This window comes from Lithobates pipiens, unplaced genomic scaffold (assembly GCF_037356315.1).
Source record: "Lithobates pipiens isolate NorthernLeopardFrog02 unplaced genomic scaffold, aLitPip1_a1.2 Scaffold_16, whole genome shotgun sequence".
NCBI lineage: Eukaryota > Metazoa > Chordata > Amphibia > Anura > Ranidae > Lithobates > Lithobates pipiens.
This window is the reverse complement of record NW_027507748.1, coordinates 543,243,590-543,262,540: the sequence shown is the minus strand read 5'-3', so window position 1 is coordinate 543,262,540 and position 18,951 is coordinate 543,243,590. Positions and strand designations below refer to the sequence as shown.

Genomic DNA, 18,951 nt, shown 5'->3' with positions numbered 1-18,951 from the left:
TGGTGGCCGGAAGACTGTCTTGTCTGTCTTTTTGCAAGTCCTAAGGGTGGATATCAGAACGGGGAGGTGGTCAGTGCAAGGGAATGGTTTGTTGTCAGGGTCTCAATACCCTCTCAACAGCCTCTAACTTCGGGCGATTTGGCTGTCTCTGCAGCATCTTACTTGGAGAGTCATGCGATGGATTAAGTCAGACAGTGCTACTACAGTGAGTTACATCAGCCACAGCTCTTGCCCGCGCCGTAAGTTCTATCGGAAAAATCACTCCTAGGTTAACTGGCCAGTGACACATCACCTGTATTATACAGCCATTACTCTGGATGACTAAACACTGCGGGCAGATTTGGACAGCAGCATATTGAAAATACACCTATGATAAAATTTGTAGACCCTTAATTTCTTTGCAAGTGGGCAAACATACAAAATCTGCCGGGTAATTATATCATTTCCCTCACTTTTTATAAAAGCTGATCATTTTATACATTTGCTCTTCTGCAGGCCTGCACAATACATAATCTTATAGTGACTAAGCTTACCTTGCACTGGAGAAGGACCTGATTTTTAAAACCATACTCCATTTCTAGCCATTTCTCAGATGTACAACAAAGTGGGCTACCTGACTAAGGTAGACTTTTATGTAACTGTCACAATTCCTCTGACAAGTAATGGCTTTAATACAGCCATCATTGTCCAGGGCTCAAAAATGTCAGGCTCCTTCTCCAGCTCCACCACCCGAGTCAGATCCCGACATGCCAGTCTTCGAAACAGCAGACATTTAAGGTCCCTGCACCTTTTCTTGCACTTCTAAGATCTCAGCGCTTCCAGGTCACAGGTTATTTAGACCAGCCTTTTTCAACCAGGGTTCCTTGAGGCTGCCTTTTAGTTACACAAAGCCACAGGTTTTAATTATGCATCATTATGACTTTCTAGACACTGGCTTCCTAACAACCAATGATGTAATCAGTTTTGATAAGCAGGAAGTCCGTTGCCTCAACAGCATCCTTGTTTGACTTTCCTCTGCCTCTTTCCCTCAGCACTGGGGTCACATTAGCTGACGGAGAGAAATTGAGTGCTGCATTATATACAAATATTAGAATATTTTTTTTCATTTTAGAATGGGGTGCTTTGAGACTGTCCATTATTTTAATGTCTGCCTTGACTGAAAAAAGGTTGAGATACAGATCTAGACTACCTTCTGAAGTACTGCTCTCCCTTCCACCTATCTGCAAACATCCAGAGGACAATTCAGATGCTTCACACTTTCAGTTGTATGATCAACTTCCAAATATCTGCTCTCCAACCTTCTCCTAACCACTTGGGCTCTCTCTCAAAACTCTATTCAGGCTGGGGGAGGAATGTTCCAATCCCCCAAGCCCCCCCCTATTAACACCCTGGAGCTCAGAGCAACAAGGATGGCTCTGCACCATCATTGTTATATATTGCCAGACTCAATATGCCTATTAAATATACTCTCTAATTATCTCACCCCCACAAATCAATAGCCTCATTCAAAGTCCCACCTTCCTTTTTCTTATACACTATAATATCATTTTCTCTTATGTCTATTGAGCGGCACTGGCAGTCTTTAACCGCTTCGCGCCCGCCCTATAACTGAAAGACGGCTACAGAGCGGACGCTATCTGCCGGGAGGCCGTCCCTGGACGACCTCCTGTTTACTTCCGCAATGCGTGCTCCCGGGAGCGTGCATCGGGGAAGTTCTGTGCTGGACACAGCCAGTCACAGATCGCTGTAAACGGCCAATCACAGCAGCCGTTTACAGCGCGATCGGCCTATCCAATGAGAGATGATCTCATATGTAAACATATGAGATCATTTCTCAGCGCCGCTCTCCCTCCTCACACAGACAGCGTGTGAGAAGCGACAGATGAATGGCTGCAGCGGCCGTAAGTAGTAAAAAAATTTAATCTGTCATCAGTGCCACATTTTAGTGCCATCTGTCATCAGTGCCACATTTTAGTGCCATCTGTCATCAGTGCCACATATTAGTGCCATCTGTCATCAGTGCCATCTGTCATCAGTGCCACATATTAGTGCCATCTGTCATCAGTGCCACATATTAGTGCCATCTGTCATCAGTGCCACATATTAGTGCCATCTGTCATCAGTGTCACGTGTCATTGTCCTGGTGCTCCAGGGCCTCCAAAAGTGTAATAGATAGTCAACAAGTTAGATGTGTAATTTATGCTCCTAGAACACATGATGGCGCTCCCTGCATGTTGGGCCTCTCTATGTGGCCAGGCTGTGAAAAAGTCCCACACATGTGGAATTGTAATACTCAGGAGGAGTAGCAGAATTTTTTCGGGGGGTGTCATTTGTGGTATACACATGCCATGTGAGAGAAATAACCTATTACAATGACAATTTTGTGGGGAAAAATAAAAAAAAAAATAAAAAAAATCTTAATTTTGCAAAGAATTGTGGGAAAAAAATGACAACATCAAAAAGCTCACCATGCCTCTTACTAAATACCGTGGAATGTCTACTTTCCAAAAAGGGGTCATTTGGGGTGTTTTTTATACTTTCTTGACTTGTTCGGGTCACAAGAAATGAGATCGGCCACCAGTACATCAGTGATCAATTTTGTGCGATTCGCACCACAGCTTGTGGACTCTCTAACTTTCACAAAGACCAAATAATATCCACTAATTTTGGTTATTTTTACCAAAGATATGTAGCAGTATAAATTGTGGCCAAATTTTATGAAGAAAAATTAATAATTTGCATAATTTTGTCACAGAAACAAAGAAATATGCGTTTTTTTCAAAATTTTCTGTCTTTTTTCATTTATAGCGCAAAAAATAAAAACCCCAGAGGTGATCAAATACCACCAAAAGAAAGCTCTATTTGTGGGAAAAAAAGGACAAAAAATTCATTTGGGTACAGTGTTGCATGACTGAGTAATTGTCATTCAAAGTGTGAGAGCACCAAAAGCTGAAAATTGGTCTGGGCAGGAAGGGTTATTAAGTGGCCAGTGAGCAAGTGGTTAAACATTTTGGTTTTACTGCCGCCTGTTCTCTATAGCAGATTTATACATACTGTAGATAGTATCTCTCTTATTTATTATTGAGGTTACAAGATTGTACATCTGAAAATGTTCCCTTGTTTTTTCCTGCTAGCTGATGCTGTACGACCTGCTTCAAACTCTGCATTGCCTCATGAAGATTCAGACAGCAATGAAACAAAAACAGAAAATCCAGGTTAGGAAAAGTACTCATTAACGTTCTTGAAGACCTGCTGTGTTAATCTAATAAAGAAGAATTTATTTTAAAAAATATGAGCTATGCTAGAATACTGCATATTGGCCATAAAGTAAGTGTGTGGCAAACTCTTCATAGCTGAACTAATACCATCATCTTGTAACATGTTGTAATTTTGGTAACATTTATGTCCCTAGTGCTGCCCACAGGCCTCTTAAACTGATCATGTTAATAGCCACTTCTATATCTATAGACACAAGGATTGCAGGAACAGTGGCTTGCCTGCTGATAGGTTGCTCAGATCCTGGGTTTTGAATTTGTGTATGGGATTCGAGGGACATCTATATATTCCACTAACATGAATTGCAGAGACCTCAGATGGTGTTTTGGGTGATTGTTGAAGGGAAGCATTGCTATTTATGAGGTGTCTTTTTTTTATTTTATTTTTTTGGTTTTTGTGTTGGATTTAGTGGGCAAGGGTTAGATTCTTTGGATTTTGTATTGCCCTCCTTGTGTCTTTTAAGGAGATTTCCACTCAATACCTGTCGGGGTTAAGAAGTGCTGGTAAATATCTTAGGAAAGAGACGGATCAATGTGTGAAACAATAAGCACCACCCTAAATCAAGTGCAAAGTTGCAGCTGCTATACACTTTACGTGAAATCACTACACTTTAAAAATCTATATATAAATCTATGTGTACCAAAGAAGTGCTGGTAAATATCTTAGTAAGGAGACAGACAAAACACATTTTTAGTTAAGTGATGAAGGGTTAAAAAACTTATGTATGTTTTTTTTTTTTTTTTTAGCATGTTTCGCTCATATTTACAAGTGTAATGTGTAACATGCTCCATCTTACACATTAGTGCGATCTGCAAACTCGGACAGGAATCGGATCGCATGGTGTGAACACCTATGCGATCCGATTCTACTGCGGATCAAAAAAAGGGTCCCGTGCGAGTTTGCGGCGGGTGCGATGCGAATTCAGCCATACTATCTGTATGGCTGAACTCGCATCGCACAGAGATCGGATGTGATTTGCATTGCAGTGCGGTGCGAATCACATCCGTTCTCATAAACCGCTGCAGTGTGAACCCAGCCAAAAGGGAGTTCATCTGCTTCTCATTCTACCAGCTCTAGGTGGCCCTGGTAGAACCTCATCAAAGCCTATGGTTTGATCAGGTTTTGCCCTTTACTGTCATAACACATTTTACGAGATCTTTGCTGCTTGCGTATTTCCAGCATGAAGTTGCTGTTTCACAGATTTGCAAGGCTACAACCTTGTATTCTGTTGACACCTACTCAAAGTTCTACCTGGTGAAAATTTGGGCATTTTGATGCCAGCTTCGCATGCAAGGTACTTCTGGCAATTTTTTAAATTACAGGCAGTCCCTAGTTCTGTTGGTTTCTTCTTTGGCCTTTTTAGCGTTTGCTTGCTGTGTTATCGACTCCTACCTTGGAGCATCATTGGCAGGTCTACATTGTTTCTGTTAGTGTTTAATCCTCCTGTAGGCAGCAGTGTACCTTGAAGGTTAAAGACTTTGTGTTCCTCAGTTGACTACAAGAAAATGATTTTATGTTGAGTACAAACATTTTATTTCACCAGTTACTTTCTGTTTGGACATAAATATTTGTGTAATCTTTCCTATTGCAGAGGAGGCAGGTCTGCAAGAATGGAGTGGGGGCTGTGGGAGGTTGTGGCCTTTTATTTGTTAGATGGAGCAGAGGAGACATAGGGATGCATAGCAGAGAGGACTGCATAATTGGAAGGGGCTGTGGCTTCAGTTCTTTGTTTACATGTCCCTTAGATACGCCCATAATTTGCGCTTTTTCCTGGGGTGGCGTTAGTAGTCCGTACAGACAATGAAAAAAATTGCATTTTATTTTCAATCCACAGCATCAATTTTAATGGGGGCAAAGACTTTCATAGAACAGTTTCCTAAAAAGTAATATCATATTTATTTATTTTAAATATTCTGGTAACAGTATTCTTATTCTGTTTAAGTCTATTGGTAAAATATTGTGATGTGCTTAATGTTGCTTAACGTTAGGCTGTGTTATGCTCTGCTCCATTTAAGATCTATTTTGATCTGTTACCAAGTTTAGGCTGCCATGATTCTGTGGTCTGGGTTGTGCTAGTGTTTTACTGAGCTTTGGATATAGTTATTTACATGGCCTCCCCTCCCCGCAGAGGAAACGTCAGAGACAGAGTTCCCGAACGCCGATGCTGGTTGTCACACTGGAGAGAGAACTATGATGCCGCTGCCAGAGGGAGCCCTCGGCTCAGATCTGGATAAAATCCTCATGGAGGGTTGGTCTTGCAGCCTTACCCCAAACCTTTGTTTGTAGTGTTGGAATTTGCCACAACAGATCCCTGAAAACCTTTCGCTGCCACAATTTGACAGTTCCACCTTTTCTCATGTCATAATGTGATCCTGGCCTGATGTTGCTGTGTAGCAATGTGTCATTTTGTGTGTCTGGTTGTTGTGATCCCATGAAGTGACATGGGAGTCAACCTCTCTGTAGCAGTTGTTGCAGAAGTCATGTTGTATGTTGCTGTGCCTTCTTTTTTTTATTTTTATATCCAGTTACCTTTTAGATTATGGACTTTACTTAAAAATATGCTTACACTGGCACTTTGTAAACAAGCGTTTTGTCTACTGGCAAAATTTACTGTGCACTTGGATGTACACACTGGCTATTTTGTGTCCGAATCTTACAGTATAGGACCCAGGGGCTGTAATCCTAGACCATTGGTTATATGCCGCTACCTTCTGGTGAGTGGACACTAAAAACAGCTAAGCTGTGTAGCCATATAATCTCGTCCACTCAATTAGGCTCCAGTTGGTAAAGAAATGTGTTCTACTTTTCCCTGGTCTTCCTTCCTCCTTCGACTGACTCTTCTAAATAAGACTCCACTGCTTAAAGGCTTATGGCTTATGGCTTACCAGTAGTTTCTGGATTCGTTATCCTCAATGTTCATCTTGGGAACTGTACCGGCACTCTAACAGCAGAACCAGGCTGTAAAGTTTACTGTGGGCACGGGATTCCTGCATTTTGTTTGTCGCTCACCTTGGTACAGGTTGGCAACATGGTGTTTTACACGTCCAGGTCTATTTCCTTGGCATCCTGGAGACCCTATTGGGGGTTATACTCAATATGAATTTGGAAGCCTGTACCTTGAATGTACCAGCAACATGAACAAGATAAGACTGATCTTCTCCACATACTAGTTTCTGGTTACACATAACTTGTTTTATTTTTTCCTTGTATATCTAGTAGACACTACACTATGTATCCATTTATTCTACAAGACAGATCACGGTGCCAAGTGTTTTTCCCCTGAGAAATACAGTTGAAAAAGAGCTGCTACAGTGTATGCTCTTCCAGGCACTTTTATTCAATCGTCAGTGATGTGGCTGTATCCACATTCCCTGGATGAAGTTGTCATGGATGCAGCTACATCGACTGGAATAAAAGTCCAGGAAGAGCATACGTTGGGGTGTGGCTCTTTTTCATCTGTATTTTTCCATGGTGCATGAAGACGTGCTTATTTTGGGCCAGCACCCTGGTTGCTCATGGATAGTTGTAATTGTGCAAGTCTAGAACGATTCTGTGGAGTCGGGATCTGTTTACTCTGATTAATATTGCCTTGTTTACTGGGCCCTATTGGTAATGCTATAGTAATGTTTAACCTGTTTTAAACATTTGCAACCTCTATTCTGCCTTACTAGTGGAAAGTCTTCTCTGGCTAGTGATGTAGCGCTCATGACTGCGCAATTCTCGACGGAATTTTTTCAGATTACACAAACTAATCGTTTTCCAACTCGCCTTTTAGCCTGATACTCCAGAGGAACTGCCATAGGAAACCTTTAGTGCCTGGTTTATTGCAAATACTTCATATCAGACATGCTGAACACCATCTCTCTGTATCCATTCCATGAATATCCCATAGGAGAAGAGCCTTGCTGGGCAATGGTGGATTGCAGGCATTCGGGAGCACACGGCACAAACAGTAGTAATTCCACTGCAGGTCCTGAGGAAACTCCAAGCACCACTTTGGCTGACATCCGTTCCCTTCTCTCTGGGCAAATTCTTAAACTGACACTGCTCCAGCCTCCTGATTCGTCTTCCTTACAGATGAATGAGATGAGGCCTCCCCGACTAAAGTAGAATTTTCTTCTTCTATGTCTGCTGTACTCCAGAGGCCATTGCCGCTTCTGAAATCATGGGGTACAAACACACCCATAAACTCTCTTCTGCTTTTCCATTTCCTGATTGACTTCAGATGCTAAAACATGAGCTGCTTAGTGCACTTCCATTTGCAGAAGATATGTTGGACACTCACTTTTTAGTGGAGTAAATGTTTATTTTTCTTGATCAAGTTGTTTGGGCCTTAAATAGTGATTGGTCCAACTCGGATGCTATTTACTCCTGATAATTTTGATACCGTGTATCCTTTGAAAAGAGTTCAAGATGAGTCGTACTGTTCCACCTGTGGATCCAGCCAATCTTGCACTAATTAATCAATTTAAGTTGTTATTGATAGTATTTCTTCCTTTTGAGGATTTACTTGATTGGCCTCTGAAGACTTTTTCTTAAAGCGGTTGTATACCTGCAGGAAGGAAGGGGAAAAACAAACAAACCTGTAAGGCGAAGGCATAATGAGCTAGTATGCAGCGCAGAGGGAGCTGGCATTTTGCCCTCAGCATGTCTTTTGTGTTTGCGGCTCCAGCGCTGTGAGTGGCCAGAGCTACCATGTTAATCCCACACATGCGCAGGGAAGGATTCTTCCCGGCAAGGTCCGGCAGCGTCTGCTGGACCTTCAGCCATGCATTCACAGCATATGAGCCGCTGACAGCAGCTGCATGCAAAGTGAATATCTTCTGAAACTTACAGATTTAGGAGATATTCATTTTACCTACAGTTAAGCCTTAGTATAGGCCTACCTGTAGGTAAAAATTAATAATTTGGGTATACGACCACTTTAAAGGCCTAGCCCTGTAACTGGTTAGTGCCACTATGTCAATTGCCCAGACCATGTCGAACTGAACTAGAAAAATAAATGCTGACCTTTCTCTGATTTTATAGATTCTGATGACAAATCTTGCCCACTGAACTTCTCTTTTGTGTAGATGTCATGAAGAATGCAATCAGTTTTCCAGAAAATCCTTATTTTGTGTATATGCATAGAATCTTATGGCCAAGCAGATTGCGCTTGTGACATGTGCCTTTTGTGTGCATGCCCTTTGGCAGTGGCAGATCCCATACCTTTAAGCTCATTATTCATAACCAAAATTGCCTGAAAAGTTGCCACCACCTGTTAAAAAAAAAAAAAAAAAAAAAAAAAAAAGGGGGGGGGGGGGGGGGGGTGTAAGAGAGGAATGTCTAACAATTTGCTCCAGATTAGGCAAAAATGTTCTCTCTCCTTCAGAATGGTACACTCTCTTCAGAGCTCTTTTCTCTCCCCTGCCCATGCTCTGTTTTTACCTGCTGCTTCTGAACATATAACATGTTTAATCAGTATGCGGTGCTTTGCATGCCCCAGTGTACAATAAAAGAAACTGCACGTTTTTTATCTGCAAAATCGTGTGCATTCAATTGTGTGTGTGTGTGTGTAAAGCCGGGTGCGCATGTCTCACTACGCTGTCCTGCATAGCCAGGCAATCTTTTGGGAGCTGTGATGTGTCCCAGATGATTGCAGGGTGGAAGGGCCGCCTAGGCGGCCCAAACGGAAGTGGGAGCTCGTCGGTAATCGTGATGCATCGCGGAATCGAATCGTTGACCAAATAATCGTAATCGAATCGTGAGACCAGTGAAGATGCGCACCCCTAGTGTGTACTGAGGTGGGGGTTCTAAAGTGAACCTCTTGCTTTGCCCTAATGGTGAACATTAACATGTTGCTGCCCATTTAACTCGTATTTTGCTGGGCTGCTGCTATTTCTTTGCCAAGAGTGTGCTAACAGCTCTCGGTCCAACTAAAGATTGGTAGCTGGAGGTACTAGCTCCTGATCGTGTCACTACTGTGACGGCCATTCACAGTGGTTACATATTAGAACAAAGTTTGAGAGAGCCACTCTCCCATAAGGTGATGGGACTTTCACGAATATGTCACTGAGGTACAGTGAATAATAATAAAATATTACTGTAAATTTTATGCTCTATATATATTTAACAGTAGGGCATATAAAGCTTTAACCAAAAATGATGCTCAATCCATGTAAAAGCTTGAAAGATGCTTGTGTATACAGTAAACCAATGTGTTTATTTCCCACACTGTACTCCTTGAGTACCCCACAGGGGAATACTCTCACTTGCAGCTATGGCGGAGATCAAGCAAAAGGTAGCCAATTTAAAATTGCAGGCAAACATTCACTCTGTTGAAGGTTTGCGCAACTTCAGATTGACCATGAGTCCTTTGCACCTGGTTTTAACACCAGTTTCAGTATCCAATTCTGGCTCTTTCATGCAAGCTTATTTGAGGCAGAATTTTCTGCATCTATCTCCCATTTCCTCCAACAGGTTATGGCTTTAATACAGCCAACTTTGCCCAGGGCACAGAAATGCCCCATGTCTTCTTCTCCTTTTTATCAACCAAAGTCGGGTCCTGATATGCCACCACTAAAGTACACAGACTTAGAAGGAATCAAAGAGGATATAGAGGCAATATTGGAAGAAACTGATTAAGATTTCTCTTCCCCTGATTATCACTTTATTAAACAAGAAGCATTAGGCAATTTGCTTGCTAACATTGAAAAGCTCATTACCTCTGCAGAAGCCTTAGCATTGTGCAACCTGACTGTCCTCAGTCTACTTATGCCCCATTGTGCTCAAAGAGACCCTGTTCTTTAACGGATAGCATGTGCAGCTTATGACGATTGGTTAACTCCTGAAATTATATTTAACCCCCTCCCCCAAGAAAAATTCTCTCATTAAAAACTCACTGTCCAGTGATCTTCTGCATTCCACTTCTTAGGGGTGCGCACAGCTTGCAGGTGGATTATCTCCTCTGCCGCTGCTTGAACCAAGGGGAATGGCGTCTTCATCCAGATGTGTTCAGTTTGATTTGCCAAAGATTGGGGATTCTGGATATGGATATTCAAGCCTCCAGATTTAGCCACAAGCTACCACTGTTGGTTGCCAAAACCTGGAATCCTCTAGCCCTGGCCTTGGATGCCCTAATTATCCCATGGTTTCAGTTTAGACTAATTTATGCCTTCACTCCAGTGCAAATTCTTCTGTGCTCGTTGCACTCTGTGCTTCCCTGGAACCTTATTTTGAATCTCTCTGCCTTGCAGAACCCACCATTTGGACCCATCAAGGATATTCATTTGGACATTCTTGCCAGCAAAGTAGGCTTTTGGGTAGGCATAGTGTCTGTCAGACATGTCTCTTTAAAATAACCATTCCTCCTACTTCCCCACAAAGTTGTATTTGCACCAGAAACATTCTTTCTCCCAAAGGTGGTTTCAGTTTTCCACCTCAAGGAGGACGTTGTTTTGCCATCCTTATGCCCTGCACCTAAGTATTGAAGATGGATGCTTTCTTTATTGCCTAGACATAGTGGTTAGACTATACCCTAAAACTACTGCTTCTATCAAGTGGCTTCCCTCTTTGTTCCTTTTTTGGGTCCTTGTAAGTGGCATCCTGTTTCCAAGACCTGCTTGCAAGACCTTACTTAAACCAAAACTACCTTCTGTGCTGTTCCATGCCCACTGCACCATATCTGTAGAAGTTTCCTGTGCATTTTGGCACCAAGCCTCTGTTACCTAACTGTATAAGGCTGCCACCTGGTGGATGTCCAGTTTTCTGAGGTTTGCAGCTTTTGGCTTGCAAAAGGTATATGCAGTGGCATATGGGTCTCTTTACCCCAGTTGGTTTTTGAGCCTGTTAGTTTTATTTGCTTAGTTGTTGTGTTGCCTGCCGTTTGTATTGCTTGGGAGTGTCCCATGGTGTATGAATAAGTTGCCTGTGTCCTTTACTGTACAATTAGAATAAGTGAAATTTTACCTTACCCGTAAATTCAATATCTTGGATACAGTACAGGACACAGGTCATTTCTGTTCTTTTCCTTGGTTTATTCTGCATTGCTTACTACAAAATGAAGGCTCGATGAGTGGGATAGGGTCCAGTCACCTGAAGGTACACACCTATAACCGATGTATGAATATTCCGCCTGTGACATGTACTGTACTCCAAAATATGGAGGTTACGGGCAAGTCAAAATTCCTTTTTTTATTTTTTGTTCATGTGCTGAAAATCACAAAGAGTTTGTCATCTTCCAGTTTAGGGAGGAGTTAGGATCGCTTGTGTGCAGTTTATTACAATTTTAAGTTTTTTAACTTTTTGTTCTCCATGTGATAAAAAAAAAAGTCTCCTATTTGATGCTTATTTGGTGACCTCTGATATCCTGCACTCCCCTGAAGCGAGGGAAGCGTAGATTGAGCTTCATTCGCTTTTTCCCCAGCCGATATGACAGCTGAAGCCAGAAATTGTTTTCCGGGGTTTGGGGACTTGGCTTTTTCCTAAGGTGCTTAGAAGCGATTGGGCGGCTGTACAGAGGCCCAATCACTTCTACCTGACAGCCAGCAGATTTGCTAATGTTTAGAAATCGTCTGTAGTTGCAGAAGAGTTACAGCGGGAACGTTTCCTTTTTTCCCCTTCTTTTTTGAAGAACAGTTCTCTTTAATTGTAAAATATTTCCTTTTTGTTCTGTGTTCGATATGTTGTATGCACAGTTTTTAGGTATCATTTATGCACATTTTTAGTTTTGTCATAATTACATTTTATGTGTATATTCTCCATTTCATCATTCCTCTGTATGGTATTTGGCTTTATGAAATTGCAGCTTTACTAAATGGAAAGGTTGTTTCTATAACTTGTTGTAAACTTTCTTTCCACAGAGATACCCAAGATTGAGAACTCGGACATTCAAGAACTGTTGAAGGATGTTCTTGGTACTGTAGACCGTGATCAGCCTGTGAATAGCTCAGCTGGCAAAAATGAAGGAGCTCCAGCCAGTGGATCAGTAAGCCAGGGTCAGAGACACTTTACTCAAGGTAAGGCAGTTGCTATCTCAACATCAACCATGTACCTTTTTAAAACTTCTGTGTCTTGTGGTAGGAATATGCTATAATTGGCCACGCTGTAGTTCCATTCCCCCGCCCCCCCCCCCCCCCCCCCCACACTCCCCACAGCAGCACATGCTCCATTTTTTTTTCTTCACTACAGTCAGCTGCTGCTAGTAAGGAAAGGAAGCTTTATGTAAGTTTAGTTACTCTAGTTGGAGATTACACAGGTGTGAGGGCTGTCACATAGTCCCTGTGCTAGACCTTTTTCTATTACTTTTACACATTTTCTTTGCTCCTGGTGTCTGACCTACATGCGCTAAACACAAATATGTTTTAATGTCTTCAGATATAATTCAAAATTAAATTACAGTTGAGCATTTTTCTTAGATATTGATTGGATTTGGTTTAAGTACCTCAAAGAGAAGCTAGCACTGTGGATTATAATATATCTAATAACACTTTGGGAAATTTACTTATTGGTTACTTTGTTTTTCAGGAGCATCCATGGCTTCTAGCTTACAGATTGAGCCTTATGCTCAGTCTGGCTTCTTGGACAACAGGTATGTTAACTTTTGCTGTGAGAAAATGAAATAATCCAAGCAACTCTTTGCCTTGCATCTTCAAAGCGGCCCTCTCACTGGCATTCTTTTTATAATTGGATGTTTTTACTTTCTGTAAATGTGGAAAGGCCCTTTTACATACAGTGCCTTGAAAAGGTGTTCATACCCCTTGAAATTTTCCAAATTTTGTAATGTTACAACCAAAAATGTGAATGTATTTCATTGGGATTTTATGTGATAGACCACGTAATTGTGAAGTGGAAGGAAAATGATAAATGGTCTTCATTTTTTTTATTTAATTTTTTTACAAATATCTGAAAAGTGTGGTGTGCATTTGTGTTCAGCCCCCTTTACTCTGATTTCCCTAACTAAAATCTAGTGTAACCAATTGCCTTCGGAAGTCACCTAATTAGTAAATGGAAACCACCTGTGTGCAATTTAATCTCAAATGTAAATACAACTGGGTTCTGTGAAGCCCTCAGAGAACCTTAGTGAACAAACAGCATCATGAAGGCCAAGGAACACACCAGACAGGTCAGTGATAAAGTTGTGAGGTTTAAAGCAGGGTTAGGTTATAAAAAAAAACTCATGTTCAATCCCTCATCCAAAAATGTAGAGTATGGCACAACTTAAAACCACCAAGACATGGCTGTCCACCTAAACTGACAGGCCGGGCAACGTGAGCATTATTGAGAGAAGCAGCCAAGAGGCCCATGGTAACTCTGGAGGAGCTGCAGAAATCCACAGCTCAGATGGGAAAATCTGTCCACAGGACAACTATTAGTCTTGCATTTCACAAATCTGGCCTTTTATATAAGAGTGGCAAGAAGAAGGCCATTGTTGAAAAAAAGCCATAAGAAGTCATGTTTGCGAGCAGCCATGCGGGGGACACAACAAACCTGTGGAAGAAGGCGCTCTGGCCAGTCAATTGAACTTTTTTGGCATAAAAGCAAAACGCTTTGCGTGTTGCAAAACTAACCCTCCACGCCATCCCCACCATTAAACATGGTGGTGGCCACGTGTTGTGGGGATGTTTTTCTTCAGCAGGGACAGGGAAGCTGGTCAGATTTGAGGGGAAAGATGGATGGAGCCAAATACATGTCAATCTTAGAAGAAAGCCTGTTAGATTCTGCAGAAGACTTGAGACTGGGGCAGAGGTTCACCTTCCAGCAGGACAATAACCCTAAACATACAGCCAGTGCTACAATGGAATAGCTTAGATCAAAGCATATTCATGTGTTAGAATGGCCCAGTCAAAGTCCAGACTTAAATCCAATTAAGAATCTGTGGCAAGACTTGAAAATTTCTGTTCAGACGCTCTCCGTCCAATCTGACAGAGCTTGAGCTATTTTGCAAAGAAGAATGGGCAAACATTTCACACTCTAGATGTGAAAGCTGGTAGAGACATCCCCAAAAAGACTTGCAGCTGTAATTGCAGTGAAAGGTGGTTCTACAAAGTATTGACTCTGGGGTGGGTATACACTTTTCAGATATTTATTTGTAAGACATTTTGAAACCCATTTATAATTTCAAGCCACTATACATAGTGCTCTTCTTCCCTCCCCCCCCCCCCCCCCCCCCCCTTTTTTGTTAGCAGTGTAAATGCTTATTTTCTATTTTTCTTGCCAACTGGTTGTACTCACTTTCCTATCTGTGATTTCTGCTGCTTCTGTAATATAAATCTACAAAGGAAAGGGTCATTATTCTGTTAGCATGGTAAATGTGATGCTAATCATCTAGTTGTGCCATAAATGATACTTATTTTGAACAGGATACAGATTGCTATTTTTTTAATTTTTTGTCAGAGTATGTCACAAGCGAGCAACACCCCGTCTAGGAAAAAAAAATCTCCTTTTGCATGTATAAATTTAGTATTTGAGGTTGGAGATTTCACTAAACACACCACCTCCTTTAAATTCAAATGTTACCAAGGATAAAATTGGAGTTTGAAGGTGCACACAATCAATGAGAATTAATATTACAAAAATATACCGTATATACTCGAGTATAAGCCGAGATTTTCAGCCCCTTTTTTTAGGCTGAAAGTGCCCCCCTCGGCTTATACTCGAGTCACGGAGATCAGGTAGACAGACGCCTCCCTGTCTGTGATAGGCGGAACACTCAATTTCCCAGCAGTCAGTGTTCCGCCTATCACGGACATCCTCTCATCCTCGTCCGTAGTATGAGAATGAGCGGATGTCCGTGATAGGCGGAACACTGACTGCTGGGAAATTGAGTGTTCCGCCTATCACAGACAGAGAGGCGCGGCTTTTGAACAGTGGAATGGCCGCCGTGTGTCAGACGAGCAGGAGAGGTGCGGCATGGCACACAGAGGCTGCAGATTGGCACAGGTAGGCAGGGATGGACACAGGGATGGACGGGACACAGGGATGGACGGGACACAGGGATGGACGGGACACAGGGATGGACGGGACACAGGGATGTCTCACCCTCGGCTTATACACGAGTCAATACGTTTTCCCAGTTTTTTTGTGGTAAATTAGGGGCCTCGGCTTATATTCGGATCGACCTATACTCGAGTATATACGGTACCATTTTTATTAAACAGACATAATTTACAAAAAGAAAAGCAATTTAATATATAAAAAGAGAGCACAATAAAGCCCAGTGGTCACAATACAAAAGAATGGTTGCCTCTACATGTTTCACCACAATCGTGGCTTCTTCTGGAGCTTTTGTAAGACCCTAATACTTTACCACTCTTTAATAGATTACGGTTCCAAGGAATCCTAAGAGCTCCAATGAGGTGTCTGGGGGGAACAATAACCCAAATCCTGTTATAGTGAGAAGTTTAACGAATTTATGGACTGATACAAATATCCTTCACAAAACACAAATTTCATGTGCTGGCAGCAAACTTCAAAGAGACTGTGAGCACTTCCTTCTCTGAGTACCAATGGGCCTTAATTTTGTATCAATATGATAACCACAGGGAAAATCAAAATGGTTGGTTTATCCCAAAGGGATTAACCCTTTTTATCTTGATTTGATAAACTTAGGGTGATCGGCCACAGCCGTTTTGGGAAGGATATTTGTATCAGGCCATAAATTCGTTAAACTTCTCACTATAACAGGGTGTGATTACAGGGTGGTTGTTGTTACCAACTCGTTTTTGGCACACAGGCACCTCATGAGGAGCCCATGGAACTGTGATCTTTTAAAGGGTGGGAATGTATTCGGGTCCTACAAAAGCTCCAGAAGAAGCCATGATTGTGGTGAAACGTGTAGAGGCAACCATTCTTTTGTATTGTGACCACTGGGCTTTATTGTGCTCTCTTTTTTATATATTAAATTGCTTTTCTTTTTCTAAATTATGTCTGTTTAATCAAAATGATATGTTTTTGTAATATCAATTCTCATTGATTGTGTGCACCTTCAAACTCCAATTTTGTCCATTGGTAATATTTGAACTACTTTGCATGGAGCTTACTAGATAACTACTTTGTTTCTTCAAAATGATTGGGAGGTGTTCTGAAAACTATATGGTATGGGTTGTATGGTCACAGTGAAATGGGTACTGAAGTTGAAGTGATCATTGGATTTGCTTGATAGCAACGGGAGCCAATGGCTGTGCTGCTATCAATCTATCCAAGCAGGACCCAGGACACTCGCTGGAGCTGATGTGCTTGTCCTCATTGCTGGAAAGACAGAGTTCAGGTAAATGAAAGGGGGGGGTGGGCTGCTGCATCACAGGAGATTTTCACCTTAATGCATTGAATGAAAAATCTTGAGGGTTTGCAACCCCTTTAATCTTGCCTCGTACAGAAATTAAGGCTAGTACATGCGATGAGAATATCGGACAAATTTATTATTATTTTTATTTTTTTGCATGCTAGTTTTATATCGAAAACCAATAGTTATTAAAGTTACGAAACTCTTGTAAGACAGGATACAACTCCTGAAGTGATGTAGTGTTTTGTATTGTAATATATTCTTTTGTTTCCGAACATGTGTGGTCTTGGTCACAAGATTTTTTATTTTTTTTTGTAGAAGTACTCAACTAATTACACTAAATCATTAGTTTGGTTATGGTTTGTGAAAATTTTTCACGCTGCTCCCTTTGGATATTTTCGCGAGAACTTGATTGGCTGTCGAAAAGCTGCATACTACCGAGTAGATTATCAGATGATTCCTTCTAATGCATTTTTTCCCCGTCAGATAGTGATATTTGGTGTATGGGCCATTATGCCACATGCACAGTCTGCATTAGGGACCCAAGCTTCTTCAAAAGGAATGCATTAAAGACTAACACAAACACACAGGTTGTGTGTGTGTGTGTGTGTGTGTGTGTGTGTGTGTGTGTGTGTGTGTGTGTGTATATATATATATATATATATATATATATATATATATATATATATATATAAAATTTGTCACGGGTAGATTCTTGCGTGGATACTTTCATCAACCCCCATAGACTAGTATAGTTTATGTCATACCATGACCAGCCCTACCTGATATAATAGAATTTCTTGGAATAAGACTATAAGCTGGATTTTGCCCTTTTTTTATTTTTTTTTTCAATCCCGTTATCTATTGCCTCATCTCTTTATTTGCAATATGATAATTTTTCCTATTTGTGACTATAGAAAAACCTACTGAGCAATTTCATATGGAACAACCATAACGTAAAACCATATTAATTTGGACTTTCATTCAACAGAGCTTTGTCACCTATTGTTAATCAAATTGATGTTTGTTTCTGCATGTTTCTTTTGTGGGCGAACCTAGTATTGTGATGGGGGCAAATTCTTAGTCTCTCTTTGCACTGATGTAGGGATAGAAGTGGCTTCTTCAGTCCTGAGCACTGTGACACTGATGGCTCATGGACCACAGCTTCCACTCCAACTACACCAACCACAGAGGGTGAAACTGATGGCCTCTCCTACAATCAACGCAGCTTACAACGCTGGGAAAAAGATGAAGAACTAGGGGAGATGTCAACAATTTCGCCTGTACTGTATGCAAATAAAAACTTTCCTAATTTGAAAAAGGACTACCCAGGTGAGGAAATTCATATGTTATGCAAAGCTAATAGGGGGGAAAAAACTACTATATAGATTACTATATTGACACAATTTACACATGCATTTCAAAACACCTAAAAACTGTAGTAATCTATTTCCATTAGATTCTCTGTATTATGTAAAGATGACTATGGACATAAAGTGGCTGTTAGAAGAGTGAACTGCTTGTGTGCTCAGGAGAACAGCATGAATGTGCTTACAGTGGCAAGTGTGCCCATGCACTGTGCCAGCTCCATTTGTTAGTAATGTTGTTGGTTTGTTTAGGCTTATGTCTGTAGGGGTTTTAACATTTGCCTACTGGACCCAACTTACACGAGACATAACCCTAAATTATTAGCATAATGTTTGTTCTTTACTTGCGATTGCTTTCCTGTCCTGGACTTACTGTACCTTCTTGTAAACCAATACCTGTGACCATAATCCTTCATTTTATCTTATGTTAGATTGGTCAAGTCGATGCAAGCAGATCATGAAGCTTTGGAGGAAAGTGCCAGCGCAAGACAAAGCTCCTTATTTGGTGTGTATTGTTTTCAATGTATTTTCTGTATCCCTTTGAGGCCAGCCCCCCCCCCCCCCCCCTTCTATAACCTTGCTTCCAACTGTCTTTATTTTTTTGCTGTGGTTGAGGCAGAGGCATCATCTATTTCTGCTACAACTAGGTCAGACCCTACTGCTCGTTTCAATAGTAAGAACCTGCTTCTTCAATGGCCACCAGCAGTTTTGGACCATGCTCGCCATACTGACTTTTATTTCCATCCTAGTCTAGTGCCCATTCTTGGCATCCCCATTGCAGTACACACAGGAGACCTTCATCTAGATTTTTGCAGTTCTTGCAAAACAAAAGCATCCATCTTCTTTCTTTGCCTAGATAAAATTAACATCTATCTAATACCATTATTCATTTTGATTGGAACTGCATTGACTCAATCCTCACTCTCTGTGAACCTTTGATTTTTTTTTTGATTTTTTTATCTTTAACTACCAGTTTTTCCTCGTACATCTGTTATTGAGGGAATTCCCTTTTTGTCATGCCCTTTCCTTTTCGTGCAGCCTCTTTTT

At 41.3% G+C, this 18,951-nt stretch overlaps 1 protein-coding gene across 2 annotated transcripts in view; it reads left to right on the top strand.

The window, feature by feature from the left end:
- Positions 1-18,951, top strand: part of KMT2D (lysine methyltransferase 2D) — a 210,520-nt gene that overhangs the window by 108,133 nt on the left and 83,436 nt on the right. For both annotated transcript variants that reach the window (XM_077483335.1, XM_077483334.1), the window contains 5 exons: positions 3,135-3,215; positions 12,117-12,272; positions 12,781-12,844; positions 17,643-17,869; positions 18,336-18,409. In XM_077483335.1, coding sequence (XP_077339461.1) covers positions 3,135-3,215; positions 12,117-12,272; positions 12,781-12,844; positions 17,643-17,869; positions 18,336-18,409 — 602 coding nt within the window. The remainder of the gene's footprint in view (positions 1-3,134; positions 3,216-12,116; positions 12,273-12,780; positions 12,845-17,642; positions 17,870-18,335; positions 18,410-18,951) is intronic.